Source organism: Pteronotus mesoamericanus, unplaced genomic scaffold (assembly GCF_021234165.1).
Source record: "Pteronotus mesoamericanus isolate MK-2021 breed Mesoamerican mustached bat unplaced genomic scaffold, CSHL_Meso_final contig_347, whole genome shotgun sequence".
Taxonomy (NCBI): Eukaryota; Metazoa; Chordata; class Mammalia; order Chiroptera; family Mormoopidae; genus Pteronotus; species Pteronotus mesoamericanus.
In genome coordinates, this window is record NW_026555137.1 from 14,587,913 (window position 1) to 14,615,493 (window position 27,581).

Sequence of the window (27,581 nt, forward strand, 5' to 3'; positions counted from 1 at the left end):
GATTCTAAATGTGCTGGAGGGGAGGTGTGTGTAATGGAGAGGCTTGGCATATAAAGTTAGACAAGAGAGAGGTAACTAATACAGGAGCATTTTCCCAGTACATGGATTTGATGACCTGGTAAGGAACTAAAACATCTAGACATTTCAAATAATATGGCATTAGTCCCCTCTATTGATGATAAGATGTTGATCCAATTGGAAGAGCAAGAAGTAACATGCACCTTGGAAGTCTTTGTAAGACACATGCACTCCAGAGAGGGGCCATGAGTCTTTCATTGACTCCTGGGCCCCCCCAAACGAGTGCAGCTTTGGGGGATTGGTCGGGGCGGGCTGGGATATCTCGTCAAAATTCAAGAACACATTATCACATATCACAACTCCCACTACAACAAAGGAAATGCAATGCCTGATTGCCTTTTTGGGGTTCTAGAGACAGTGTATTGCACACTTGAGGATACTGTCAATATTTCAATCCATATCCCATCAGAGATAACACTTTGCCAGCTTTGAGTGTGGCCAACCAGAAAGAACTCAGTGGCAATCAGCCGTGCCACCTGGACCAAATGACCAGGTAGACCGTACGGTATGGTGATGTCTGCGATGGAAAACGATGCTGTGCTCAGTTTTTGGCAATCTTGGAGAAAAGAGGCCCAGTCTGGAGCCCTGGGGCTCCAAAGCTCAGCATGCCATCTGCAGCAGGGAAGGATTCATCTTTTAAGATTAGCTGACCATGGGACATTAAGAGGCAAGGTGGCTCTGACTGGTGTGGCTCAGTTGGTTGGGCATCATCCCACAAAGCCAATGGTTGCCGGTTCAATTCTCAGCCAGAGCACAGGCCTGGATTGTGGATTCAGTCCCCAGTCAGGACACATACAAGAGTCAACCAATCAATGTTTTCCTGCTCACATCGATGTTTCTCTCCCCTTCTCCTCCCCCCACTTCCCTTCTCTCTAAAAAATATAAATAAAATTTTTTTTAAAAAGGCAATGTGTCCAGAACTGGCCATTCTGAGCTAGATTTTGTCAAACCCATAGGTCATAAGCAGCAGCAATCCATCATAGCATGGAAGGGTACATTTAGGATATGACACGTGCAAAGCCAAGGGCACAGTTAGCCGCATTAGCAGGTGGCCCTGAGCCATGTGTCACCCACCACTGTTGCACCCATGTCCTTCCTTTGTTCATGCTGATGGCCATTGTGGGAGCTGGCTTTTTACGATCAGCTGACAGAGGAAGGAAAGGCTAAATAATTTACAGATGTGCAGCTCAGTACGCGGTGCCCAGCAAAAAAAATGGATCACAATTGTATCGTACTACAGCCCCACTCAAGGTGATGGGCAGAGCTTCGGGCAGTACACCCAGTCCTTCCCCTGGGGTCAGTACTTCTGGGCACTTGCAGGTGTCTTAGATCAGGTGCTTTAAGAACTTGAAGATTGGGGACCAGGAAGTCTGAGAGAGCCATGAGGACAGACCTGTAGGTGTAGGCATGATGTGTGAAGGTCTTTACGCCACATGCTCATGTTCCCAGAGAACAGCCAAGGGGACAGAATGATTTGGCCACTTAACCAGTTGGCTTTGGCCACCGACACCACTCGCCCCAGGGCTGGAACAATGAATGCATGCAGGAGTAGCCGTGGTGGCAGGGACGGAGGCCATGCGTGAGCCCGGCAGCATGAACTCCAATTCACCGGGTCCAGCCACCTCTGCACTGTTGTCAAATTGTCCAGCAAAAAGAGACCCACGCTGAAGCCCCAATGTAACAGAGTTCTCAAGGAGACCAATCACTCAATGACAGGGGACAGCACTAGCCTCACGTCCCTGCTGGAAGGAGCTGCGATTCATCCTGACTGTGATCAACACACAGCTGGAGATGAGCTTGCCTTTTCTGCTCTCAGGGCTTCGGGCAACACCATCGTTGGCTTGGACACTGTCCCGTGTTAGCAACTTGCATGCAGACAAGTCTCCTACTAAACTTTTTTAAAAATTTTTATTGAGTTGAGAGAGAGAGATTTGTCATTCCACTTATTTATTCATTCCTTGGTTGACTCTCATATGTGCCCCGACCAGGTATCGAGCCTGCAACCTTAATGTACCAGGACAACGTTCTAGCAACTGAGCCATGCAGCCAGGGTCTATTGAAGATGTATAGACCATGAGCTAAATGCCAGGCTCTGAGTAGCGCCTGAGGATGCAGAGACATCTGAGGTCATTCAGTCATTTAATAGCTATGATGGGTTTCTTTTCTTCTTGGTACAGGAGAATAGAACTGGTGGCATTAAAACCATTTCATGGGTTAATAAGCAAACAGTGAGTTCAAGTAGCTTTCTAATTCAGTGGCTAATTTGGGCCTGGAAACCACAACTGTTCATTTCCTTTGATGGTCTGGCTCAAAAGAAAATGTTTTCATTCCACGTTGACCAAATAAGGCCTCCTGGTAGGTAGCAACGTAAAGGGTGCTTGATGATATTAAAAAGCAAAAAATAAAATGGAATGAAATGCAGCTTGAATTTCAGCATTCTACCTTGAGGTTGTGAACGTCACCCTCCCATCCTGGGTGAGTCATGGCTCGAGAGTCGCGCGTCTCCCATCTCCCCCACGGGCCCCTCCCATCTCCCCCACGGGCCCCTGTGAAGCCGCGAAGTCCAGGCAAACGTTGCTGGAAGAGTGAGGCAACATTCTGTGGCAGTCCAGAGAAGCCCTCTGCTCTCCGAAACGGATACATCGATGAAGACTTCCTTTTACTCGGGCCTCCAACCCCTGCAGCGGCCCCTTGTGTGAGATGCACACATTTCCCTCCCGTGTTGTGGTAACTCTCCACCCTGTTTCCCACTGGAACCGGGGCTTGTGGCCAGGAACAATGAATGGCAGCAGCCACAAGAGGACAGGACAGAAACGAGGCGGGTTCACCCTAGCCACTCCTTCAGCCCCAACATCCGCATTTCCCAAGGGACAGGCCTATTTTAGTCACATTGGGGAAACTCCTTGGCAATGGTTAAAATCGTCCTAGAAAAGCCCAGGGAGCAAGGAAAGGACTGGGTGGGGGGACCTGGGGAAATGCCAAGATCAAGGCGCAGGAGAAGCTGTACTGGGACCTCTAAGCTTTGCACAGAACAAGCGCTTGGGCAGCGGTGGGGTTGGAAGGCGGGCGATCCCAGCGGGGCTCGTCCGCACGCTCACGTGCCTACAGCTCTTAGATGAGACTGCATGCAATCTACACCACAGGTCAGGAAACACAGAAAAGCTTTGCGAAAGTTTTTCTTCATATAATGCATGTGAAGTTATGGATAAATGGACATTCCATTTATCTCCTCGGGGGGCCCTAAGGAGAACTGGCTCAGCATGAACAAGGGAGAGGCAACTGGAGGAGGGAGAAGGGGGAGAAGGGCCCCGAGAAAGCGGCATCCTGGAATCCAAAAGATGAAGAGTTTACAGACGGAGAAAAGGCACCATTCCGCACGCTGAAGGATCAAAGATCAAATAAGGTAACAACTTAAAGAAAAAAAAAGGTGCGTGTGTGTTACTGCTGACCTCCCAAGAGCACGCATTAGGGTTGGGACGGGCTCCAGGCTGCAGGAGTCCAAGGCGTGGAAAGGCAGTGAGCTAAGTGGAAAGAGTGAGCTCGGCCAACTCTTGCACAAGGTTCAGGCAGTGTGAGCGGAGTGGGCTGGGCTCCTAGCGCCGCAGGACCTCAGTGGGCTGAGAGCTCCTGTTTATTGGGTGCCTGCTGGCATCCCATATATGTGTGCATGTCACAGATTCCCGCATGCGAGCTTCACGCAGCTCTGTGAGATGAGTGGCGGCATATTCATCTTGCTAATGAAGAACATGCGGCTCGAAGAAGTGACTTCTTTGCAAAGTAAGCAAGAGTGAGAACACAAGTCTATTTTCAGAGTTGTTCTTTCTGTGACAGTCACACGTCTGGTAGAGTCAGGGGAAGGTTAACTCGCTGTTATTTTTAAAGGGGGTGGGGGCATGCAGTATAAGTATGTTCATATAGGGAAAGGAATAAAATCTTCCCAATCCCAATAGCAAGTGTCCCACTCTCTGCCAGATTCTATATTCCCAGATCACTCTCTCTCTCTTTTTTTTAATTTATTGATTTTTAGAGAGAGAAAGAGAAACATCAATTTGTTGTTCCACTTTATTTATGTGTACATTGGTTGATCCTTGTATGTGCCCTGACTGGGGATTGAACCTGCAACCTCAGCTTATCGGGGTGATGCTCTAACCCACTGAGCCACCAGCCCCCTGCCCAGCACAGGGGCCTGAGAAGACAGAGGGATGAGAGTGGGGTGGGGTAGCGGGAATCACATGACCTGGGCCAGCTCATGTTGCTTTGTCTGCAGGGCAGATAAAGTTCTGAGAAGCACACTCTTTTCCACAGCACGTTGTGAGCAAGGTTGGTTTTGTTTATGAAAATGTCAGTAAAGGACTCTGGAAGCCTGGGCACTCCTGCCCCGGCCATTTTCCACAGCGCTGTTCTTATCTCCTCCCCCCCAATGCAGGTGGCATTGACGTTATGTGACTCTGGTTACCTATCCGCCGATGAGGTTCTGAGGAGCGTAATGGGGCCCTACGGCACCCAAGGACACCCCATTCTTCTCAAAAAAGGAACTTTTCAACAAAAGAAAAACGATCTAGCCCATTCCTCTGCTGAATGATGACACATTCTATGAGGATTGCTACATTTCGGTATTTCCCCAAGGCCCTCACCCTATGACCGCCTTCACCCCCTTTACACCCCGGGAGGTAGACTTGGCTGAGCTAAACCCACATGCCAGGCAAGAAACCAAAATGCAGCGCAGTTAGGAAACCTCTCAGATCCCCAATAACTAGAGACCAAGCCCTGCCACTGACCCCAGCCCAGGGCTCTTTCCTTCAATCTTCAAACCTGAATGCACATGAACTTTCCCAGGGCTGCGGGGGGTGGGGCGGCACGGTGCGGGGAGAGGGAGAGGGGACATACGCTGAGTATCGGATTGGGTGCCAGGCCACTGAGCTAGCTGCTTGATACAAACCAGTTCACTTAGGTCTCACACACCTACTCTGACTTAACTCAAACTAACCACTTTAATTAGATAAAAATAATCAGTTTGCAAAAAGGAAAACCGTAGTTAGTAAAGTAAAGTAATTTATTCAAGATCAGAAATTAAGGTGATAGTAAGGGAGGGTCAGGCCTGGAATTAGCTCTTCCTGGTCCGGGATGCTGGATCCACTCTTGGGAATTGGACAGTCTGGGCTGGCTCCCACCTCAGTGCGTTCTGGGTAGAAGTGGATCTGCAAAGGGTTCGTCCCCCCTGCCTGCCCTCCCCCTCCCCCCCGCAGGACAAAGGCAGTTTCAATGACATCATGGATGTGAAAGCCACTTGACTCCAGAAGGGCACAACACACCTGCTCCTTGGAGGGAGGGGGGCAGAAACGAGGCCATTTGTCTCTTCAGTGATGCCATCACTTAATGACTTCATGCCCATCCCTGATCACTAACCCTGAGATCCGCTCCTTTGGATTCACCCTGCAAACGTGGAGGACGTACGATCACCTTCCTTCCCAGCACCTTGTTCATCTGAAGCCTCTTCACCGTTGAACAACCTCGTGGGGAAATCAACGAAGGGCACGCAAGCCTGCTCATTCAGGGTCCTGCCTGGATGCCTGCAGGCTTGGAGGCAAGCTCTCGACCTGGGGACCTGGCACAGCTGTGTCCTGCCTCTGACCAGCCGTTTGGTCCCAGGCAAATGGACCTCCGTTCCTTATCTCTCAGATGGAGATTTTGGGAGTAAATGTGCTTCCTTCCCTCCTTTATTGCAGGAAAGATAAAATGACGGACTATACCGGCATGTAGCACTACCTTGTACCAAATCTGGATTTTAATCCCAACTGCCTCACTTGCTAGCTGTGCGACGTTGGGCAAATCCCTTAGTGTTTCCGATCCTAGGTTTCTCTCCGGGGAAAATGGCAAGGACTGTTGGGAGAATATTGCAGCTTGCTTCCGTATCAGGTGGATCCATCTTGGCCTTCCTTCAAGATGGTTTATTACTGAAGTACCAAAATGTCTTTTGCAAACGGCAGTTTCTGCTCTCCAGAGTCCTCAGCTCAGACCTAGGCTGTTTGATTACATAGCCGCCGTTTTTATTATGAACCCTAACTTCTCCAGCAAAAAAAAAAAAATATCTTGAACTGGTCATGAGCAAAGTGACGTTTTCTGACCAGTAAGCAGGTGGCGATCCCATTTCCATCCCCAGACTTGACCTCCTCCTGCCGAGGGAGGGGGTGAGGGGGAGGGGACGGTCGGCGAGGCCTGATGTCACACAGCCCTACATAAGGGCCTCCTTTAGGCTCCTGCAGGCGGATTGGAAGCAGCTGGAGGAATGAGTTAGATCCTGGCTGTGGGATTTTTTTTTTTTTTAAGTCAGACACAGACACAGCTGTTGAGCAAAATGCAAACTGCACAAAAAAGCCCAAGCCTCAGACCCTTCAAACAGAGGAAGAGCTTAGGTAAAGTGCTCGGGTAGCGTCTGGGTCACCAGACAGAGAGGGGAGAGGGTACAGACTGCTCTTGCTATTTACTTACTCTTTTGTACTTGAAATGTTCACAGCAACCAGACAAGAGCAAGTTGCTGGAATCCGGGCAAAGTTCCCAAACAAGATCCCGGTAAGACTCCATTGTGCTTTTTGAAAAGGGTGTACTGCTCTGTTCTTGAAAACTAAACAAGAACAAAACCCCACTCTCTCTCCCTGCTGTATGATTCTAAGAGACTGAGACCTCTCAGTCACATTCTCAGGAGCTGAAACTCTCAACAGGTGGTAGTGGAACGTTACTCCAAGGAGAAGTCCCTCCCTCTGCTGGACAAGACCAAGTTCCTGGTCCCTCAGGAGCTGACCATGACCCAGTTCCTCAGCATCATCCGGTAGGTGACAAGGACACGTGAAGGGATTGGGGGGAGGGGGTGTATCCCAGGACTTTTTTTTTTTTTCCTGTTCGCTTTGTTAGTTTAGCTTTGAGGGTGGGGTTTTCCAGGAGAACAGAGGGAAAAGGTCTCCTCTGGGACTCACCTTTCAGATTCTGTAGCGACCAGAAAAGATGTTCTGTGAGTTCATCTATTTTAAACAGGTGGGGGAAACCCCTCAGATAACAAATCTAAGGAGAGTGAGAGCTGCCCATGTTTCTAAGAATTTTCTAAAATTGTCTTGACTGTGAACTAGTCCCGAGAATCTTTTCTTCCTGAGAGTGTGGGACACCCTGTCAGTTTTCCCAGAAACGCACAGCAGCTCTGCAGGGCATGGGCACCCGGGGAGTGGGGACCGCTTCAAAAGGTAAAGGCACCCTTCACTGCCCAGAGAAGAGGGACAAGGGTGGTGTCCCCAAAACACACCCCTCCCCGGGACAGGGCACAGCAGAGAAAATGTAGCTACTTCTAAAGCTTAAAAAGGTTAAGTGGTATCTTCAGACCCAGGCCTTCCATGCAAATAACGGGAGGTGACGTGCATGTGACCCCGTGAGTAATTCTTCACAGGCCAGCGGTCTGGAGAGGCCAACCCTTGGAAGCCCGGGTAGCTGTTGCAGCTTGTGTTTTCAAGACTTCATCAGGAATAGACATGCGTTTGTTTTCATGATTTATTTGGGAGCATCTTGACCCTGCCTCTCAGAGCGAGGCAAAGCCAGGAGCAGCTGGAGGTGCCGACGCTGGGAAGGGCGCTTCCTTCAGGGCCAAGGGCAGCACAGGCACCCCCAGCTGCACCCACTCCCACTGCAGCAGTTCTTTGGCACCCAAATTCGGCCATGCAGTTGTCAGAGCGAAAACCTTTCAGTTATGCCGGGAGCGGTGGCCTGGTTATAAAATTAATCGGGCCCCAGCCACCAGCCTCCCACTGGTGCACAGACCAGGCTCATAGGCAAGGTCAAAGCTCGGAGGCTGGAGTGGGCGGGCTGGGCCTGACTCACGGAGCAGAGCAGGCAGGCGTGGGCTTCAGGTGAGGCTGAGCCTTTACCTGTGTATCTGCCATCGCGTGCTGTTCTCTACTCTGGGATGAATCAAAACTCAGGTTGACTCTGACCTGTAAAGCGCGACCAGTTGAACTTTGTAGCTTCCGTGTCTCCTTGATGTGGAGGGAGAAAGGGCAGAGGGAGGAAGGGGCACTGGGAGGCAGAAGGCCCCTTCCAAAGGTCATTCAAGCCTGTTTAACCTGAGATGCAGGAAGAGATTGGGATCCCCATGTATCTCTGGGGAAATTCCTTCAACCTCAGGGCAAAGAGGGGCTCATTTACATTGCATTTTTGTGTTGGTATGTCTCAGCTAAGAATGGGAAGGCTTCCCCCTTGTGTCCCAAGTAGGAGGCCTTGCGGCAGCTGAATCTCCAAGGAAGGCGTGCGGAGCAATTCATTCTTCCTGAGCGTCACAATACTGCGGATTCCCGGGCCCCTCCCCAGGTTTACTACACCAAAACCTGTGGGTGGGGCCCAGGAATGTGCATTTCAACAGGCCTCTCCTGGGGGGTGCTCAAGTTTGAGGATGACAAGCTGGGGGGCGAGGGACGGTGCATCTTGAATCGGTTTGTCTGCACCCGCCAAGGGAGGTAAGGCCGGTCACTGGGTTAACCTTCCCTCCGGCCCAGGAGCCGCATGGTCCTCGGGGCCACCGAAGCCTTCTACTTGCTGGTGAACAACAAGAGCGCAGTCAGCATGAGCGTGACCATGGCGGAGATCTACCGGGACTACAGGGACGAGGACGGCTTCCTGTACATGACCTACACCTCCCAGGAGATGTTCGGCGGCGCCGGGGCCCCCGGTCCCGGGCATGGAGCAGCCTGGGGGGCGCACCCCGCCGTCCTCTGCCGCTCGGCCCGGGCCTGGCCATCTCACCCAGGGGCCGACGCCGGCAGGGCCGACCAGCCCCCTCGTTTGCACGATGGACAGACCGACAGCCCGGCCTCCCGGAGGGAGCAGGGCCCACCTGACCGGAAGTTCCAGCCTCACTAAAGTTCTAGAATACCGCGGAGGCTCCTGGGAGTTCTGTAGTTAATGAGTCTTTTCTGGGTAGCAGGTGGTTACACGTGTGGGGGTTTTGCACGATGCTGGTGTCTTCCGTGGTGCGGGCCGCAGGCCCTGGGGTTTGGTGTCATCCGCGTGTCCAGAGTCCCACGAGCTTCGTCGTGAAGATCTGGGCCTGCGGGAGGGTCTGGAACCGAGGAGCCAGCGTGGGGGTGGGCGTGGGGGTGGGGTCCTAATCTGAATCATTACAGAAATTGTTATATCCCCCAGCACCCCTTCGAGCTGGTCATTCCCCTTATATTCTTTTGTCTGTTTGTGTCACACAGCTTTATGTCAAAGTTGTAACTTTTCAATATAACGAATTGAACCCATTTGAGTGTTTACTGTGTGCCAGGCACTCGCCTAATCACTCCACATCCTCAACACCCCGTCACAACTCTCGGTGGTGACTTCTCGTTTTATAATGAGGAAGCCGAGGCCTAGGAGGTCAGACCCATTGTCCGCGTCACACCACGCAGCCTGCGGAGACCGGAGGCCACGCGCCTCTGCCAGGCGCCCGGTGTCAGCTGAGCTCCTCCGCAGGCTGAGCGGGGCTCAGCTTGACCCGGACGCACTCACATGGCCCACAGGGGAGGCAGGGCAGGTGGCTCGGCGAGTGCAGTCGCGGTGGGGCCTCGGGGTTGGCATCGGCGGCACAGACGCAAATAGGCATGGCCCTGGCGACCGCGCCAGCGCCGGCCCTCCTCCCAGCCTCCCCTATTGCCTCGGTCTTCCTTGAACCCCAGTATCGAAGGCTGCCATCTCACTGCAAGTGCAGGGACCCTGCCCTGCATGGTCGCTGGGCGAGCTGTCAGGTTCCATTTGGTGTCCAACATCCTTCCTGAAGTAGCTCCCCTGCTACATCCACCTCTGGCTCGAGACAAAAGGCTCCAGCAGCCTTGGTAGCGATGGGCAGCGTTCACTTTTCTACGCACCTAGGACCAACCAGCCAAAACTCGTTGCGTCAAATCCCCACGACTTCATTATGCTCATGGAGTCTTCGGGTAAGGATTTTAAAGTCCATGCATGTGCGCGCACACAAATACATAATGCCTACAGCGGGTCTCTGCGCCGCAGTACAGGGCTCAGCCTGGAAGAACTGAAAGGCTGGGAGTGACTTGAACAGCTGGGAGCTGAAATCATCTGAAGGCTCCTTAATGCTCTTGTCTGCCTCCGGCTGGGATGACGCATGGCTCCTCAGCTGCAACCGTGGACTGGAGTGGTTCCATGTGGCCTCTCTCCGCAGGGGTTCCAGGAGGGAGCCCCTCAGAAGGAGCAGCTGGAGAGCACGTGATCCAAGAGGCCAAGACCGAAGCTGACCTGTGTGACAGTGATGAATTTCAATCGATTTTGCTGCAGATTTCTTGCTTTGTTTTCTTAGCCTCTACTTGGGTAGTTAGAATTAATTGGCAATCTGTACCTTGGTAAATTAGGACCACTTTTCTTTTAGGCTATTCCTCATTTCTTATTGATTTTTACAAGTCTGTGCAATTCAGTAATTAACTCCTTGTAAGCCATGTGTATTTAGAATAATTATAGAGTTCCTTTTGGTCTTGTTTATGGCACACTTTCTTTTTCATGTAAATGCCTTTTATTCTTGATCTTTTCCTTTGTGGATTATGAGGTTCATGGTCTCAACAGGAAGACTCTCACGATGCCAGAATTACAAAAAATAAAAATAAATAAATAAACCCTTCCTATTTTACTTCTAGCACTATTTCATTTTGTTTACACTTAAGTATTTGAACCAACTGATGTTTGAAAACAGAAGTACCCAGCTTCCACTTTTTCCAAATGTCTAACCAGTTGTCACAAGTGCCTTTAATAAATAATGTAGTCATGTTGGGGGAGGGGAGTATAAGGGGACTATATGGTAATGAAACAATGCAGTAAAGATTAAATAAACAATAAAGAATGTGTCCCTGGGCATTGAATTTGCTGTGATTGTCGATGTCTTATCCCCAAAATAACGCCACCTCCCTAAGAACAGAGACTGTGTCTCTTGGATTCCCCATGGCTTCCAGTAACGCTAAGCACATCTGTGGTGGTCAATTCATGCGTGGTGATAAATTAGGGAGCCGTGGTGTCAACTTCAGAGGGAGACAGTAGAATGAGTGGGCTGTGCCCGGAGTTGTCTGCACAGTGGTTGGGTCAGGCAGGAAAACCGTTTTTCCCCTGTGCCTGTTGCAATGCATTAGTCACCCTCTCCTCACCCCCAGAAAACCAAAGAGGGCCAGATAAAAACTGGGGCTATTTATGTCACAGCTAACACAGGGTTTACAGCTGACCCCCAGATTTACTTGAATGCCTAGCTCAGAGGTCAGCAAACTACTGCCCGGGGCCACCCCACCTGGGGCCCATTTTTGTAAGGGAAGTATGACTGGAATGCAGTCCTGTCCATCGGTTACTATTATTGTCTCCCGATGCTTTTGTGCTACAATGGCTGAGTTGAGTAATTGTGACAACAGGCTTTATATTTATAAGACCTAATATGGGGGGGGAGGGGGCGGGTGGTGAAAGTAAGTTAAATTACCAGCCATTATTACCTGAAAGATAAATCATAAGTAAGGATATGACATAATAACCATAAGAGGACAAGTAATACAAATAAGAATAGAAAATAAATAAGACAAATAAATACAAATAATACAATAGTAATAAATAATAATATAAGAATAAACTGTTTCACATACAACTGTAAAACTACTTTTGCCCACCCCTGTATTTACTATCTGACCTTTTACAAGAGTTTGCTAACCCCCAATTGTTAACAGTTATAATTTTATCATTCAGATATTATGGAAAATAAATCACAATAGAAAGAAGTATCTTTTTGTTGTTGTTGCTGTTTTGGTCCTACATGGGATAAAAAGAAAAGAGTTTCCAAGTCTACTGGATTCACTGATTTCACATTGCCAAGTCCTTGGCTGGAGGAGTTTTATACCAAGTTCCCCACAGGTCACTCGGCGTTCAAAGTCATGACTCCGTTTTTACTGGTTTCTCCACGCCGCCTTACCTTTTGCGTAAAGACAATTTGTATGAGTTGTTTCTAAGGGTGTGTTGTTTTCTTTTATGAACAAGAGTAAATCGTTCATACCTATACTCCAGCACACTCTCTCCAGGCTAGAGGACCTGAACTTCCCACAGCAGACAGGTCCAAGTACTAGAAGACTAGGTCTAGGTCAGGATTTCCCAATATCCATGCAACTGACATTTGGGCAAATAATTCTTTGTTGTGGGAGGCTGCCATATGCATCCTGGTATGTTTAGCAGTACACCTGGTGTCCGCCCACTAGATGTGACTGACACTGCACCCCAACCCCTGACAGTGATACCAGAAATGACTCCAGCCATTGCCAAGGGCCCCCTGTGGGCTGGAATTGCCTCCATCTCAGAAGCACGGGTCTCGAGATCTAGAGTCCACTCTCGACTCCAAGTGTGGTCTGTAGACCAGCAGCGTCAGCCTCACCTGGAAGCTCGTTAAAAATGCAGAAGCTCAGGCTCCTCCCCTGAACTACTGAATCCAAACCTGAAGTTGATCAAAATCCGCCCTAGCTGGTGTGACTCAGTGGACTGAGCAACGGCCTGCGAATCAAAGTGTCTCCAGTTCTCTCCTCAGTCAAGGCACAGGCCTGGGTTGCAGGCCAGGGCCCCAGCAGAGGGCGTGCAAGATACAATCACGCATTGATGTTTCTCTCCCTCTCCTCCCTCCCTTCTCCTCTCTAAAAATAAATAAAATCTTTTTTTTAAAAAATGAAACTGATCAAAACCTCCCAGCTGACTCATTAGCGTTTGAGGAACTCTGGTCTAGGCCTTTGAGGGGGTAGCACCACGGCGGCGTGCTCCTCGCCGCCCTGGGAAAGAGCCGTCATTGTGCTTCATCCGACCCAGCCTGTGTCAAATTTTTGAGCCCATACCTGCCCCGGGACTGTGTTAGGAGACAGTGCAGTGTCCTGGGAAGAGCGGGGCTTTGTCATCGGACATACCTGGGTTCAAAAGGAGGGTCTTCCTCTGTGTTCTGGGGAATCATTTAATCAGGTCAGTGCCCTCGTTTTGAAAAATCGCTGGTTTGTACTTCAGAACAGGAAGGCCTTCTGAGCACGTTAATGACGAAAAATCAGCACCTCTTTAGTTTCAAGTTTTTCAAAGACTTTATTTTATATGAGTTTCTACACAGAGAATAAAATCGCAAAGGCGGCATGTTTCCGTCTAACAGGACTACACCTGGAATTGCTTCCTCTGTCCAGGAAATTCCCAATTAGTCAAACCTGCCTCCGTTGACATTGAAGGCAGACCTGAAAAGTACCACCAGGTGGCGCCAACACCGCTTTATTAGATACAGATGGCCAAGCAGTTTGTTGCCCATCAACATAATTACCCCCAAATTTAAAGTTCCTAATGGGTGTATCGAACGAAAACTGCTGGAAGGCGAGCTTTAGCCAAAGAGGAGAGCAGATATAAAGGCATGGCTGGCCCAGGTGGATTCAGGGAGTAGGCTTGGGGAGTGAGGACCCCAGACCCCCTTGTAGGAAAGGAAGTCAGGAAAGGGATAAAAGTAGAGAATTTCTAATAAGGCCCAGATGTTAATGTTATTTTATCCTTATGTGATGTCCTTAACAATCACCGTATTCAGAAGGCTTAGCCACCACTATGCCTCTCACACACTCAGCTATGGTATTAGAGTGGCTTTTCAGTTACTAAGTAGAATTGACACTTGGGTATCAACAGCATCGACTCTTGGACAAACGGGCGACAAGAATCTGAACGAGAGTGGGGGTCAGTGAGCAAGAATCTTCCTAGAATTGATTCAGCTTCCAAGGTAACTTGATATGAAGACACGGGTGCCTGGAGGGGGAACAGAAGATCTTCAGTCTGCAAATGGCCAGCCCCAACGGTAAAACCAAAATGGACCATATCTTGTAAATGTAAGGATCATGGCTTCCTCCAAATGCCAGGTCTTTCCTGGGAGCGACCTTTTGTCTTGGCCTCCAATGATGTCACCTTTTCTCCTCATTCTGTGTCTTTTTTGCTTCCTGTCAAAAATTTCATACACTGGCTCATTCATTCCAGTTTGTGCTCTATTTTTTTCTTTTTTTTTTTAACATTTCAGTGTCATTGCTCACTTTTTTTCATGCCTGGAGTGTCCTTCCCTCTAGGGACCAACTCCTCATCCTTCAAGATTCAAGGCAAGCCCTTGACTTGGTTCTGCACTCATTCCATTTTAATCAGTTTCACTCATTTATGTGGGGTCTGCAATGATTTGAGAACTTTTAGCCAATATTCACTAAGCTCTTGAAAGATTTATTATTATTTTAAAAAAATATTATTCCTATTTTGAGGACAAAGAAACCAAGATTAAGGAAAATAAATAATGTTCCTAAAGGCACAGATCCCATAAACCTGCAGATTAATCTCAGTTTCGTATTATCCTGGGTCCCAAATATTACATGCGACATACTTAGAGTAAAAAAAAAAAAAAATTGCCGTCTCTCTGAAATTTAACTATATGTCCTTTATTTTTATTTCCTTTTTTCTATTTATATATTTTTTTCTAAATCCAGTAACCCCATGTGTGGCTCAGACATGGGCTGCAGATGCTATTGTTGCATAGTGTGTTTTAACAAAAAGAACTACACCCAACTTTGGGGGCCCGAACTTTCCATAGGCTGTTCCCCACTTTGACTCTGGGAAATGCTAGCTATATCTTCAAAACCAAGGCCACCTGGCTTCTACCACCCCAGGCATGGATGGCTGTCACCCCCCACCCCCATCCTTCCTGCATATACACCTCTCTCTCTCCCTCTATCTCTGTCTCTCTCTCTCTCTAATCTGCATATTCATACCTTTTTATTGCATACTCCATGATGGCAATTATTGCAGTCACTACCTTGCCTAGCAGAATCAATATGAATTAAAATTGCATGTGTGAATTAACAAACAAATGAATGAATGAATGCATAAAGCATTGTGAAGACTGTTAAATTAATTAAACAAGGAGACCATTAGCCTAAGGTGGCTCTAGCATCATAGAGACTCACGTAAACAATCCAAACATCTAAGCCTGAAACGCTAAGGCTTTAAACTATAGCCCATCAATAATTTTCTTACTTTGTTTCCCCTTTGGCTCTATAAAAATGTCTTCCTGAGCTCCTGGTGGCAGAACATTCCTCAGCACTTGGATTTAAATTGACTTTTGCTCAAATAAACTCTTAAGATGTTTCATATGCCTCAGTTTATCTTTACCAAGTCAGTGCACATATTCTTTGCATCTACTTTTCCGAAGAGATTCCTTTTGCTTGGGGATAACAGGGAGGTTGCTGGAACACAAAAAACACATAAGTGCAGACACTGCAAAACAAAGAAGATGTTGTAATTAATAGACCAGGACTTTGGTGTCTGAAACATCTTCACACAAATACTAAGAAACTCCAGATGTTTAGATCAGGAGACCAGATAAATAAGGGAAAAAATAATGAATAACTACAATGTTTCTGGTGATGGTATATGCTTAGATTTCCCAAGACAGCTCTGAAGACTTCAGAAAAAGTGATTTCAGGTTTCAACCTGAAGGAATGACCAGATGAAGCAGGGGAGAGGGTGTGGGTCTGCGAGTAGCAGGGTGGGTGTGGGTGGGGTGCAAAAGACAGCAGAATCGCCCCTCCCTTTATTCTTCAGGGCTAATTACCATGAAGTTGGGCTTCTGAATAGAGTTGGAAACCCCATGATGTGCCTCAGTGGCGAGCACATTGTTTTGAGCCAAAGGCAACTTCTGCCTCTCCTGAACTTCCTATAAGGACTTGAATTAGGGGCTTTACCCACAATAAGAGATTATATTTTTCAAGAGATTATCAGAGATAATGTGTTTTGACCCACCTATCTGGCAGGGTAAACTTCTGTTTACTAAAAATCTGGTCTTCTTAGCTCCTGCAATGACCCTTTGAAGCCCCCAAAGTATATGACCTCATCTTTTGCTGAAAATGTCTTACAGACATGCTTCCTTTCCGTCTCTGAACCTCTCCTGCATGTGGGGGTCTCTGACTGCCTCAGGTACCTGGAGTTCTCATACATGAAGGTGTAACTTTGGTTATTTTCTCTTGCTAATCTCTCTCATGTAGGTTTCACTATCAAATCAGCTGACCAAACTTGGAAGGTGGAGGGAAGTTTCCTTTTCTCCCACAGATCCTAATAATGAACACTTACCTACAGCAATGAACCAGGCATTATGCTAAGATCTTTCCATGAAAGCTTTTAGTTAAACCTCACAATAATCCTCCAAAGTAGGCACGATTATAATCCCCATGTTAGAGATGAGAAATTGAGAGGTGGGAGATTAAAAAAGGTGACCAGACAAGGAAGGGGAATGTTTCGGATTCAACAGTCTATCAGACTCCAGAGCCCAGTCTTCTTCCTCGCAAACATCACCTGCAGGAGTCTGACGTCAGTCAGGACCCTGAACGGGCACAAGCCTCCTGCCCACTGGCCTTGGGACAGCTGACCCCTCTGTCTGAACTATCTTCCTCTGCCCCACCCCCCCAGCCCCACGGTGGCCCACAAGCTGAGGTTGGGGTGGGGGTTACCTCGGAACATGCATGTCCAGATTTGAGGTGTCTTGCTCTTGGGTTTGAGCACTTTAAAAATCTTTATATTAAATTTAAAATGCTAAACTGTTTTGTTTACATAGTTGTTTCTCCCAGTAAGCCACAATTTGTTGACGGGCAAGAACAGTATTTTGTGTCCCTAGAGCCTCATGCAACCTGCCACTGAAGAAATGTGTCCCCCTGGACTTGCAACACCTGGACCACTCCTATCTGATTCTTAATTGAAAAAGTTAACATTAAAAATAATTAATTAATTAATTTTAAAAAAGAAAAGAGCACTGGCTGGTATAGTTCAGCGGATTGAGTGCCAGCCCGCGGACCAAGGGGTTGCTGGTTCGATTCTCAGGCAGGGCACGTGCCTAAGTTGTAGGCCAGGTCCCCAGTAGGAGGCACGTGAGAGGCAACCACACAGTGATTGTCTCCCTCTCTCCCTCCCTTCCCCTCTCTAAAAATAAATAAATAAAATCTTTTTAAAAAGAAAAGAAATGTGGCCTCTCATTTTTCCATCACAACCAGGCCACGATTCCCAGATAGACACTGGCTACATCCTCACTTCCATAGTATGTTATCTACTGTCCTCCAGGAGCGAATTCCCTGCCTGGCCTCGTTTTGGGGGTCCCTACTCCTTATACAGAAAGCTACAGGCAGATGTTTTATTTACGTTTTACGGCGTGTCCTCACCTGTGCCTGACGGCCCGGGGTACACACCGTGTTCAGCCAACGGTGCTCCTCCACATGATTTTCCCTTCATTCTAAGCTGAATATAGTTGGGTCCCAGCTCAAGCCAGGCTTCACATTCCTCAGACTCTCGCTAGTCCTTTTTCCCTGGATACTCCTAATTGGCCCATGAAAAGCAACCTCCCTGCCCAATAGTTGCCCTACAGAGACATAGGTCAGTACCAGCTAGGCCTAGCTGGCAACATTTCCAGCAACAAAAGCAGACGTTTCGGGGCTGCAAAAACCAGGTTTATTTATTTGGATGTGGGACTGGATGGGCCTTTGGAAACTTTTTGAAATCCCAGTGCCATTTTTAGCATCTTTTAGAGACATGTGTTGCGACCGTTCAGGGCCAGACAAGCATAACTAATTTAACTACATGGCACAGAAATGGATCCCATGCAGTGACATCTGGGATAGTCGTTTGGCCTGTTTTTGGGGAGCCACTGACGGCTGCCGCACCCCAAAAAAACATTGTGGATTTCAAAACAGCTTCGCCTAGCGTAGGGGTCAACAAGCTTTTCCTCCAAAGGGGCTGATAGCAAATATGTAGGTTTCATTGCCTTGGTCGCAGTTCTGCAGTTACAGCTCAACGCAGCCAGAGGCGACTTGCAAATTAGTGGGCGTAGCTGTGTTCCAGGAAAGCCTCAGTGGCGGACACCAACATCTGCATTTGGAATACCTTTTCACGAATCTTGAAATATCACACTTTTTTTATAAGTTCCCCCCACCACTGGAAAACCACTCTTAGCGTGTGAGCTGCAACGAAACCAGGTGACAGGCTGGATGTGGCCCGCAGGCCACAGTTTGCTGGACCTAAAATGGATTAGTGCCTCCCCTTGGACATTCATTAACTTCCCTTGATGGGTTTATTAAACAAGATTACCAGGCCTCATCCTAAGGGTTTCTGACTCAGAAAATTTAGGGAGGGGCCTATTTCTCACAGACTCCCAGGTGATCTGTTGCCGCAGGTCTGGCGACCACACGCTTTGAGAACCACCGGCCTGGAAGTCCAGAATGGCCCCTGTCTTGTTTTATCCAAGAGCGTTCCAGTTTTAGCCCTGCTGGCAGTCACTGCTGTGTAAGGACTTACGGATGTCCCCTGTATCCTGAATTAGCTGTGACTGTGGTCCAGAAAGTCCCAGGGCAGGCCTCTGTCAGAGGCGCCTTGGGCCAGAAGGCAGCAGGACAGAAAGAATTGCCATCCAGCCGGGCAGCTGGTGGAGAACAGGCTGCAATGAAGTTTCTGGGAGAGGCCAAGGCTCCTAACGGTGCCTGGCACGAGCACAACCTGCACCTGCTGTGGGCCTTGTGTCCTGGGCGACCCCGCCCTGGCAGGTGGGAGGAGCAGGGGGCAGGCTCCCCCCGCCCCCCACGCTGCCGGAAGGAGGCCAGTCTGAGGGGTATGTGGGGCCAGTGGCTGAAAACCGCCACCTGTCTGATTTCTGTAGGAATTTTCTTCACAGTGATAAGAAAAACCAGGATTGTGAAAGCAGAATCCAAGGCTTGGCAGGGGCGGGGGGCGGGGGGCGGGGGGGCGGTGCATTTTAAAATTATGTTTGATATGTGTTTTCATTTGTGGTTGTTTTCTATCACCAAAGCGCTTCCATGGTATTTCGGCATCAGGGACCTGGGCATCCAAATCCTAGAACAGCATGTACCCAGTCCCTCTCTAATGTAGACTCCCATTCCTGCTGTTAAGGAAGAAAACCTTTTCTCCTGCTCTCTTAGGTCCAATGCCTTGGAGCCTTGGAATTGAACAAACCAAAGACAAACAGGCCCTGGTCAGGTAGCTCAGCTGGTTAGAGCATCGCCCTAATGCACCCCGGTTGTGGGTTAGGTCCCCAGTCAGGGCACACACAGGAATCAACCAATGAGTGCCTAAGGAAGTAGAACAACAAATCGATGTCCCTCTCTCTCTAAAATGAATACATCAATTAAAAATGAGCAAAATTTAAAAAGAAAGACAGATAAACAAGAGAAAAGGTACACAATTTTTATTCATATTTACATGCACGGGGGAGTTCACAGAGAAGTGAAACTCACAGAAGTGGTTACACGTGGGGATCTATAGGCCATTTTAACAAAAGAAAGGGGTTTGGGCTTCGGGGGATGACAGCTCTTAAGTGACCAGGAACTACCAGGTGAGGCACAAGTAGGTTTCCAGTTGAGGGTCCATGCAACAGAGTGTATTCTTGCATTATTATTCATTCACTATCGTATTATTTCCCGCACAAACCACTGTAAACCTGCCTTTGCCCCACCGCGTACCTGGGGAACTACGCGGGAACCAGGGTTAAGTTAGTGAGGCCTGTTTGTGCAAACTCGTCTCCCCGTCTCGGGGGGTGAGAGTTGCTCTCCTCCTCCGGGTCCAGGAGGCCCCTCACAAAGGGATGTTTCTGCCCCGCTTTTAGGCAGGTGAAGAAGGGCAGAGAACCATTCCTGCGTCTGTTGAGTCTCCACTGTCTTCAGCTCCAAATAACTCACATTCCAATGCATACACCCATGGCATATTTTGGGGAGGTGTATCCTGATTCCTCGCTGTCACCATCGCAGACTTGGGAACCAGCCTGCTGGGCTGTGAATGGTGTTTCCCCACTTACTCCATGACTTTGGTAAAGTTCCTGAAAAGTCTCTAAGCCTCAGAACCCTCATCTGTAAACGTGGAGATAAAAATAGCACCTGCCTCACAGGCTTAATGGAAATTTAACGAGTTAATGTGTGTAATGAGGTTCAATAATGCCTAATAAAGACAGATTAAGCAGTAAGTAAACATTACCTACTACTGTTAGGCAGCTGGCCTGCTGGGCTTCTATTTATGGGACAGACTCAAGTGGAAGCCATCTTTATTTTCTGGTAGGTTTTTTGTTTGTTTGTTTTTTTAACAAATCTCCCTATTTATTTCAATCTTCTTTAATTTCTCTCAGCAGTATTTTGAAATTTTTAAAAAACTACTGCATACATTTTATTTTTTATTTATAATTTAATATTTTACTTTTTTAAGTTTTTCAATTGTAGTTGACATTCTATTCTCTGGTACTTTTTAAAAAAAATCCTAACTTTGTCTCTCCAAAGACTGTGGCGCTAAGACTCAGCGGTAAGAAGAGCTTGGGGCTTTGAGAACAGCAGAGACATCTTTAAGCGGTGCTGGTCCCGTCAGGCAGCTCCTTGGCAGGGCTCCTCCAGGTTCCCCCTGTGCAACTTCCAGCGCAAGACCTCACTCAGGTGGCCTGTGAAAGGTAGAAGAACATGCCATCTCCAATTAGGACACTTGGCACATAGATTATTTTGAGCTGCAGGCACTTGAAAAACAACAAAGGAAGGGAGAGGCTTTTTCAGAACTCCTCTTATCTGCCTAAAGGCTGATGCTTCCAAAGGAACTCAATTGTCATAAATCCCCGGAAGTCTCCTCCGCAGGGAAGGCTGACTCTTATCCCAGGACAGGAGATTAGAAGTCACTATGCCCCACCAGCTGTCACAAGCTGTCATACCTCACACCCGTTCTTCTAAAGGACCCGCAGTCTTTCCTAAAAATCACTGACGTTCCACCAAGAGGCCTACACCTCTCTTCCCTTTCCCTATTAAGGTGGTATTTAAGCCTGAATCCTAAGCCACATTTTAGAGTTACTTATTTCTGTTGGTTCTCTCCCATGTGTACATGAGCAATACATGTTCCTGTGGTTTTTTTCCCCTTGTTGTCTTTCATTATAGAGGGCCTGTGTCCAGAGCTCAGAAGGATAGAAGGAAATTCAATTTTCCTCCCCTACACCTGTCTCCAGCCACTTCTCCACCCTGATGTTATTCTGCCCTCTTTGCTCATTCCTTGTAGCTCCTTCTTCCTGTTCTCGTCTTTTCCTCCACCCCAGGCCCTCTGAGCACCCTGCACCTGCCTTTTAGAGCCCTTGTCACCATTGCAGGTAAGTTCCCGTTCGTGAGTAGTCCCACGTCTGTCTCCTCCATCTGACTGTAAGTTCAGCTAGTGCAGGTGCCTGGTAGTAATCGACCCTGAATACCCAGCACCGGGCACAGCGCCTCCTGTAGACACGTGGACAGTATGTGTGGAGTGAGTGAAAGGCTGTTAGTGACCAGTGAAGTCACTGGAGAACATGCCATGATACAGGATTTGTTGGAGCTGCTTAGTGGGTCCTTTTAGTGAGAAGGCATTGGCTGGCTACACTTACTGACAGTTGCTACCATTCACTGAGTGCCTACCATTCACTCAATAAGCATTGATTGAGCACCTACTGTGGGCAAAACCCTGGACTTGGCACTGAGTCAGAGCAATGCACACAACAGGCAGAAAGCCCAGCCTTCAAATCACCAGGCACAGATGCTCTGATGATTTTGTTGAAAATTTGTATTTTGATAGAATTCAAATGCATGGATACATTGCAAAAATAGCACATGGAACTCCCCATTCCCTTCACCAAGATTGATCTACTGATTTCATTGCACCCATTTTGAGAGGCAAGCTTTCTCTAGTTGTTATATTTCATTGAATAAAGTTAGAGGAATTTTGGTAAAGGAGGATTTGGGGGTTCAGAGAAGTTTGCGGTATTTAGTACCACATTTCCAGCTGCCGGGGAATGTTTTCCTCCATTCACTCCGACTCGTGAGTCACTGAGCTGACCATAGTGCCCATAAAACGGGTGACTGCCCCCTCAGCGCGGTGCTCGAGGAATGATCGACAGAGAAGTGTGTTTTAATAACTGCTGACGAAAGACATCCTACAAAAGTCAAATCCATGTTATTCACTTTTCACTTCTCTCACTGCTAGCAGCTGTGACTGATTTTATTTTTGTTACCAGGGTTAGCATACATTTTCCCTTGCCCGGTTTCCATGTCCCTCCCGGTGAAATCTTGCCCTCAGCACCAACCCCCCCCACCCCAGCTCCACAGGAACCTGTCACATGCTCGCATACTCAGCTGCCTTTACAGTTGCATCATTTGTGAGCTCTGGTTGTCATGGCAGCGCGCGGGCTTTGAAGGGTGTGTTTCCCTTTGTGAAGATCATTTTGCTTTCCTCACCTCAGCAGTTAAGCATTCTGAGCTGATTGACAATTCAGATGTCTCTTGGTTAATATTCATGTCAAGTAAAACTCGTTTATTGTTCCTAGCAACTTTTCACCTAACACTTTATCTAATCCAGAACTGCCATGCTGCGCAGTTCCGGGGGTTTCCATTCTCCCTAGAGTCAGTGAAAGGGGGGCCCGCGTAGGGGTGCAGTCCTATCAAACCCCACTCTCCCCCTCCAACTGGCAGCTTTCCAACAATTCAAACCTACCTGCTTAGCCCTTTAAAATTTCTTAGGGCTTGTGATGCATATTGGACAACTGCTGCTTGGGTATTTCCGAACCCTGAGAATAGGTAAAAATTGATTGCCTTCCTTCACAAGAGAGGGAATCCAAATGGTCTATAAGCACCAAATGGCCTCTAAAAGAAATTCCAGTAGAAACAACGCTGAAATGTTTTTCATGTAATAGATTAGTAAACATTTTTAAGGCTTGATGGTTAGGATAACAGGCTCGCGTAGAAGCTGTGCCCTTCGAGATGATGCAGGCGTCTCGGACCCTGACTTCGTTGTGCTCGCGGCTTCCATCCGGGACTGCGAGAGGCTGCTTTCCTTGTCCACGGAAAGCATGGATCAGGCCCTGCAGTGTGTGCCTCTGGCCTGGAGGCGCAGCCAGCGGCAGGCTGATCGCAGGGCTATGGATTGAGGCTGATGTGTTCAACCGGAATCACGGAATCACGAGAGGCCCTATGTGGAGTGGAGCTGGGTGGGAAAGAAAGAGGCATACATGGTCCATGGTCTGTGACCCGCACAGGATGTCTGGAACTTCCAGGCGCTCAAGAACACTGCATTTGAAATCGGCCTTCCTGGTAAAGATAAAGGTGTATTTGTCATGGTAGCCGGAGAGAACATATTTTAGTGAACAGTTTGTAGCGTGATTTATTTTAGGTATTCACACATATGATACAAGGCCTCCACTTGTGCTCCTGGCTTCATGCATGTTAAGGTGGGTTTGGTGCAATCGGTGAGGAGTGATGCATGGTAAGTTTTTTTAAATTTAAAAAAACGGGGGTAGAGGAGTATAAGAGACGAAGTGGTAATGGGAAAAACAATCAATAAAAATTAAATTGAAAAGTTTTCATATTCATCCACTCAGAAATTCGTTATGCAGAAATTTGTGCCATAGAAGTAGTCAAATAAGTCACATAAGCATACACAACTTTTAAGTATAAGGATGTATATAATATCTTCATTCTTATAATGACAGTAATGGTAACAAAATGTGCTGGGTACTTTACTGAGCACTCGAAATACCTCCACTGAATCCCTATAATTAGGTGACATTAGTACTACTAGCTCTATTTTATAGAAGAGAAAATTAAAGAAAATACCTAGTTCCCATGCATTTAGCTTGTAAGTGACAGAGCTGGAGAGCTGCGAGTTTTTTTTTTCAACTTTTAATCGCATTTTTCAAACTTAAAGGTTGTGTCTCTGTGTCTACTATACTATTGTTTTTTTCACCTACATGTGAAATCTAAAAAAAAAAGAAAAAACAAAAAGCCTGAACTCAATGACCCAGAGCACAGATTGACGGCTGCCGGAGGGGTTGGGGGTGGGGGGCAAGTGAATGGGAGAAGCTGGTTAAAGGCACACATTTCCAGTCCTAAGATAATTAAGTGCTGGGGGTGTCGCGCACAGCATGATGACTACGGTTAGCGCTGTACTGTGTATTTGAAAGTTGCTAAGAGAACATATCTTAAAAGTTGTCATCACAAGAAAAAAATTCAGTGAGATCATGAAGTTGTGTCATATCTTGCTTATTGCAAGGGGCTGATCGAAGGCCAAACCTCACGAAAGGTTAGCTTCCCCAGTTCCCCACCTTCAAGAGGGTAGAGATCTCTCCCTCCTCACTCCAGTGTAGCTACTTGAGGAAAAATGCTCACTGTTCTTACAGGATTTTCGCCCTGATAAAACGCTTTCATCCCCATTATCCCATTGAGTTTCCCGGGCATGTGAAATAAGCTAGGTTTCAAGTAATTGACCCTAGGGCCAAATGTGGCCCCCAGATGGTTTTGACGCAAAATGTTTTCAGGTATTGAAATGAGTTACTGTGATTTAGAAACCAAGGAATTGCCTAAAAACACCCAGACCTACAGGTTCTCCTGAAAAGTGGGACGCAGGGAGCCAGGGTGTTAGGCTGGAACTGGGGGCAGCTGCAAAGCCCTTGACCCCTTTAGATAGTTCATGTGCTTCCCAGTTCACCTCCTTGGCTCTAGGTAAAAACAATGAGAGTACAGTTCTTCGGAGTTTGAGTGCCTCTCAACGCGACCCAAGACTGAGGAGAACTCTCCTCAAGGGGTGTTTCCTCTCTACTCCGGACCGGACCTGCCGAGCGAGCCCTTCCAGCCCTGCCTTTGACCTTCACCTCCCTGCCTCAGGGCAGGGACTTGGGCTTTTGTTCTGAGAGTACAAGAGGAGCATGTGCAGGACTTGATACAATTTGCATTTTCAAGTCCTCTGGCTAACGTTTTTTTTAACTCTTGAGCTCTCCATAGGGGCTCACCTCATGCCCCTTAACAGACCTTTGGCTTGATCAACCCGAACAGAATGCGTTGGCCACCCCCCGCCCCGCCCCCCACCTCCCGGTGACTCTCAACATAATGGCCCAGCCCAGTGACACATTTCTCACTTTATATCATTGAGGAATGTGTAGAAATTTATTGAACGTTCCTCAGGGATGAAGGGGGAGGAGAGTTGGCACTATAGATCACAGCAAAAAATTAAAAATATCTCATCGATACAGATAACAACCTGGCAGCTCTTAGAGGGCAGAGGGTAGGGGGATACTGGGTAACAAAGGTGAAGGGGTGAAGCAAAAAGAAAACCACACACACAGGCAACAGCATGGTGATCACTAGAGAGAAGGTGAGGCAGCGGGAGAGCGGAGAGGGTAAGGGGCAATAAATGTGACGAAGAGAGACTTGGCTGGGGGTGGTGAACACAATACAACAGACAGATGATACATTATAGAATTGTACATGTGACGCCTATAATTTTATTAACAAATGTCACCCCAATACGTTCCATTCAAAAACACCTTTGAATATCCCCCACTCCCAAAGTTCTACGACAAGCACAGTGGCCCAAATTTCTTTTCTCATAAAAACATTGCAGACCTCCACCTTTTGCTTTACCACTCCCTCCCTCTCACATCCACCTACAGCCCTTTATGCCATCACTTTGTAATTTAGTCTTTGCTGTCATTTTGACTTTGTCCCAGTGGGGACGCGGACACCCCTGAGCTGGGGAAGACCGCGATGGCTTTGGTCTCCTCCGGGGAATCCTTGCATCCCTCTTAAACTGGTGTCCGTGTGGTCCTTTATGATTCAAAATGACAGACCTGTTATACTCCTCCGTTTTACGATTGATCTAAGATTTCCACAAATAAAATATTTCCAAGCAAGACAATAGCCCCCTCCCTCAGCGGAAACACAGATTATTTTGGACAATACTTTAGCGAGACCCAGTCGAGGCTGCACTTGAGATTGGTGAGCACGAGCCGGAGGGCCTTGCTCCACCGCTCCTGCGTGTTCGGGTAGGTTCTGATGGAATAGGCTTCCCCGCCAGCCCCAGGCTCCTGTATCAGGCCCTCCGCCACGTGCATCCGGCAGGGCATGCACAGGCCCGGCCCCTCGCCTTTCTCGGCTTCTTTCTTGAACTGCTGCATGCAGTCCAGGAAAGCCATCATCGCGTGGTCAAACTTGCTGAACAAGGGACCGCTCTGCCCCTGGTCACAGAACAAGGGCAGCTCCACGGAGCTCTTGCTTAAGTACTTCAGGTGGGACCGGCTTCCGCAGGGGATGAGCCGGAACCTCCGAAACTGCAAGCCGACCTTGTTCGACAGGGCCAGGAGCAGCAAGGCTGCCTGTCCCCAGGCGGCGTTGACCTCGTTCCAGCTCACGGGGACGGCGCGGAGGCAGCCCAGCCTGAAGTTATTGATAAGGGCCACCGGGCCGTCATTGCGGATGTCAAACGCTGACCTCAGGGCGTTGGTTCTCTCCAGCCGGGCCAGCTGGGTCTGGGCGCAGTGCAGCTGGTTCTCCACGCTCCTCAGCTCGTCAAACAGTTCCAGCTGTTGCCACTGCAGCGCACTGCAGTCCCTCCGGTACTGGCTTTCCTGCTGGCCCAGCACCGCGGTCTCTGCCTGGGCCGCCGCCAGAGACCTCGCTGCCCGCTCTCGGCTCTTCTCCACCTCCTCCAGCTCCCGGACCAGCCTCGCTTCCTCCAGCTCCGCGGCCCTCAGCTCCTCCTGCAGTGTCTCCCTGTCATCCTCACCGACCCTCTCCCCGGCCTCCAAACCGCGTTTGTAGCTCTGACCGTCAGCTTCCGAGATCCTGAGCTGGGTGTCCAGATGCTCCAAGAGGTTGTCCGTGCAGTCCTGGCATAGAGGCTGGTCCAGATCTTCTTCACCGGAAAGGATGTCGAAAGTGCCCTGAACGGACTTCTGGATGCTGTGGAGAGTTCTCCCAGGGCCCAGCTTCCCAAGAAGGGTGAAGATGCTGGGGACAAGCCAGCACAGCCTGCCATCGCCAGGGATGGGCCCGCCGGAGGCACCATCTTGTCGCTTTTCAACATCTGTCTCCCCTGCGGAGGTAGGTCCTTCCTCTGGAGTTTTTCCGGGCTCCCCGGGAGCCGAGGGGAGACTTGCGGCGGCGGCTTCCCGGCTGGTGTCAAGGCCCAAGGTCTCCGAGGACTGAGAGAGCTTCAGGGGCTGGTAGCAGCGCTGGCAGGTGAAGCGGATGGTGGACATGTTTGGAGGTCTTGACTGGCAACTTGGACTCGAAGTTTCCACTGGCTCCGCGGTGACTTCGTTTAGGCTTTTAAAGCTCCTGAGAGGTGTGATTCTTTTCAGATGCATATGTCACCTGTCACTCTCCCAATTCAGACCTTACCCTGGTACCCTCCTGGGATACCTGCAGCCCTCCTTTAGCTGCTTTAGACAAGGGAGTCTTTCTCAAAGGCAAGTCCAATCATCTCACTTGCCTTTAACAATTTCAAGGCGTATCTGAAGGGTAATCTTTTTAAAACTAAAATCTGATCATGGTACTCACGTCCTTACAATGTTTAATGCTCTTATCTTACCTCAACATAAAGTCTTAGCATCTTCACCTGATACCAAGGCCTCTGCCTCTGGCCAGGTTTCCAGCTTCCTGTCCCCACTTCCTGCCACC

General features: G+C 48.5%; 2 protein-coding genes across 2 annotated transcripts; one reads left to right on the plus strand and one right to left on the minus strand.

Annotated features, from left to right (window-relative positions):
• Nucleotides 1-6,345: 6,345 nt before the first annotated feature.
• MAP1LC3C (microtubule associated protein 1 light chain 3 gamma) lies at nucleotides 6,346-8,973 on the plus strand. Its single transcript, XM_054576776.1, has 4 exons — nucleotides 6,346-6,491; nucleotides 6,593-6,648; nucleotides 6,798-6,904; nucleotides 8,610-8,973. Exons 1-4 carry the CDS (start codon nucleotides 6,434-6,436, stop codon nucleotides 8,971-8,973), a joined length of 585 nt encoding a protein of 194 aa, XP_054432751.1. The 5' UTR covers nucleotides 6,346-6,433.
• A 16,873-nt stretch (nucleotides 8,974-25,846) lies between these two features.
• Nucleotides 25,847-27,160, minus strand: BECN2 (beclin 2). Its single transcript, XM_054576472.1, has one exon. The coding sequence runs from the start codon at nucleotides 27,158-27,160 to the stop codon at nucleotides 25,847-25,849; it is 1,314 nt and encodes a 437-aa protein (XP_054432447.1).
• Nucleotides 27,161-27,581: the final 421 nt, after the last annotated feature.